Raw genomic sequence first — 1,776 nt, forward strand, 5'->3', positions numbered from 1 at the left:
TTTTTTTATCAAAATGTAATGATACTATGGATGCGAGATTATTTATACTCGTCGTCCTCTCATCTAAACTCCTATCTCTTTTCTTTTCAGTCTCATCAATTTCCAACCTATCATCTAGAAAAACGTTTCCCTCATCCATTCTTAATTCTTCCGCTTCTACATTTTGTAATCTGCCTTGACATTAAGTCTTAAAAGCTCCTCCTTCTCGTCTAAGGCTGTTTTCGCTCTCAACATGCCATCAACTGCCCCTGTCATAAGGCCCAAGAGCCATCCCGTCAATGCTCACAAGGAAGAGAGCCCTATCAGTTACGACATCAACATCCCCTACGTGGACGTCAATGGGGACAACACCGTCAGAACCAGGTACCCAGAATATTTACCGACATGGGACAAAATGTGGTTCGATCCACTGACCCCATTCCACTATGACGATCCCGCGCTGCGCGTAGAGGATAGGTCCAAGCCTAACCTCTTAACTCCCGAAGCTAAAGTGACCGAAATCCAGCCGAAGATCGGCACCATTGTTGAAGGCGTTCAGTTGAGCCAGCTCTCGGACGCCGCGAAGGATGAGCTCGCATTACTGGTTTCGGAGCGCAAGGTTGTCGCATTTCCCGCGCAGGATTTGATCGATGCTGGGCCCGAGGCGCAGGAACAGTTTATGCGCCATTTCGGAAAACCGAACTATCAGCCTGTTTCTGGAACAGTGCGCGGCCACCCCGGCTTCCATATCATTCATCGCGATGGCAACAAAGAAGAGATCTCGCGTTTCCTGTCGCAGCGCACGACAACCACTTTGTGGCATCAGGATGTGAGCTACGAAATCCAGCCACCAAGCTACGTCATGTTGGGTCTTCTGGAAGGCCCAGAAGTAGGAGGTGATACCGTCTTCGCGGCGACCGATATGGCCTACAAGTATGCGCGCTTTGATTCCACTTTGTTGATACCCCAAGATCACGGAAACTAATTAATTCCAGACGTCTTTCTCCGACTTTCTGCTCCTGGCTCGACACTCTCCGGGCCGTTCACTCCTCGGCTAAAATGATCAACCACGCCCGCCTAACCAACAGCCTCGTCCGCAAGGACCCCGTGGACACCGTCCACCCACTGGTCCGAGTCCACCCCGTGACGGGCGAGAAGTGCCTCTTCATCAACGGCGAATTCATCACCAAGATCCAAGGTCTCAAGGAGCCCGAACAACGCTGGCTCACTGAATTCCTCATGAACCATATCATCACGGGCCACGACTTCCAAGCTCGAGTAAGATGGCAACCAAAGACAATCGTTATCTTCGATAACCGCTCTACTCTTCGTAAGTCACAACCCAAATCAACACCCTCATTAAAACCCAAACTAACGGTGAAAACCCCCAGACTCAGCAATCGTCGACTACCTAGACGACGACTACGGCGCAAAGCTCCGCCACATCTTCCGCCTGACCGCACTAGGCGAGAAGCCCATCCCCGTCTACGACCAGTTCGAGTGAAAAAAAAAAAAAAAAAAAAAAACCTCTGAAACTAACAGTATCAGGCGAACAGCACATCGTCCTACAATTTACGAATCATCGCTTCATTATCCCGGGCGTTCTACTAGGAGTGCAAAAACCTATTGAGCGTTACGTTACTACTGCTTGAATCCAGGTTCATAATTTTTTCTTTTTCGGGAAGGAGTGCAAAAAATTTTTGGTTTTTTTTTTTTTTTCTTTTCTTTTCTTTTTTTTCTCTTCTTTTCTTCGCTGCATATGCATGCGTGCGGGGCCTACAACTTATAATTCTTGTT

At 48.4% G+C, this 1,776-nt stretch overlaps 1 protein-coding gene across 1 annotated transcript; it reads left to right on the top strand.

Moving 5' to 3' along the window:
- Positions 1-1,505, top strand: BDV27DRAFT_139995 (TauD/TfdA dioxygenase family protein). The gene is made up of 3 exons (XM_032069568.1): positions 1-912; positions 975-1,309; positions 1,371-1,505. The coding sequence occupies exons 1-3, from the start codon at positions 233-235 to the stop codon at positions 1,481-1,483; spliced, it is 1,128 nt and encodes a 375-aa protein (XP_031920154.1). The 5' UTR covers positions 1-232; the 3' UTR covers positions 1,484-1,505.
- Positions 1,506-1,776: the final 271 nt, after the last annotated feature.

This window comes from Aspergillus caelatus (genome assembly GCF_009193585.1).
Source record: "Aspergillus caelatus strain CBS 763.97 unplaced genomic scaffold BDV27scaffold_663, whole genome shotgun sequence".
Lineage (NCBI taxonomy): Eukaryota > Fungi > Ascomycota > Eurotiomycetes > Eurotiales > Aspergillaceae > Aspergillus > Aspergillus caelatus.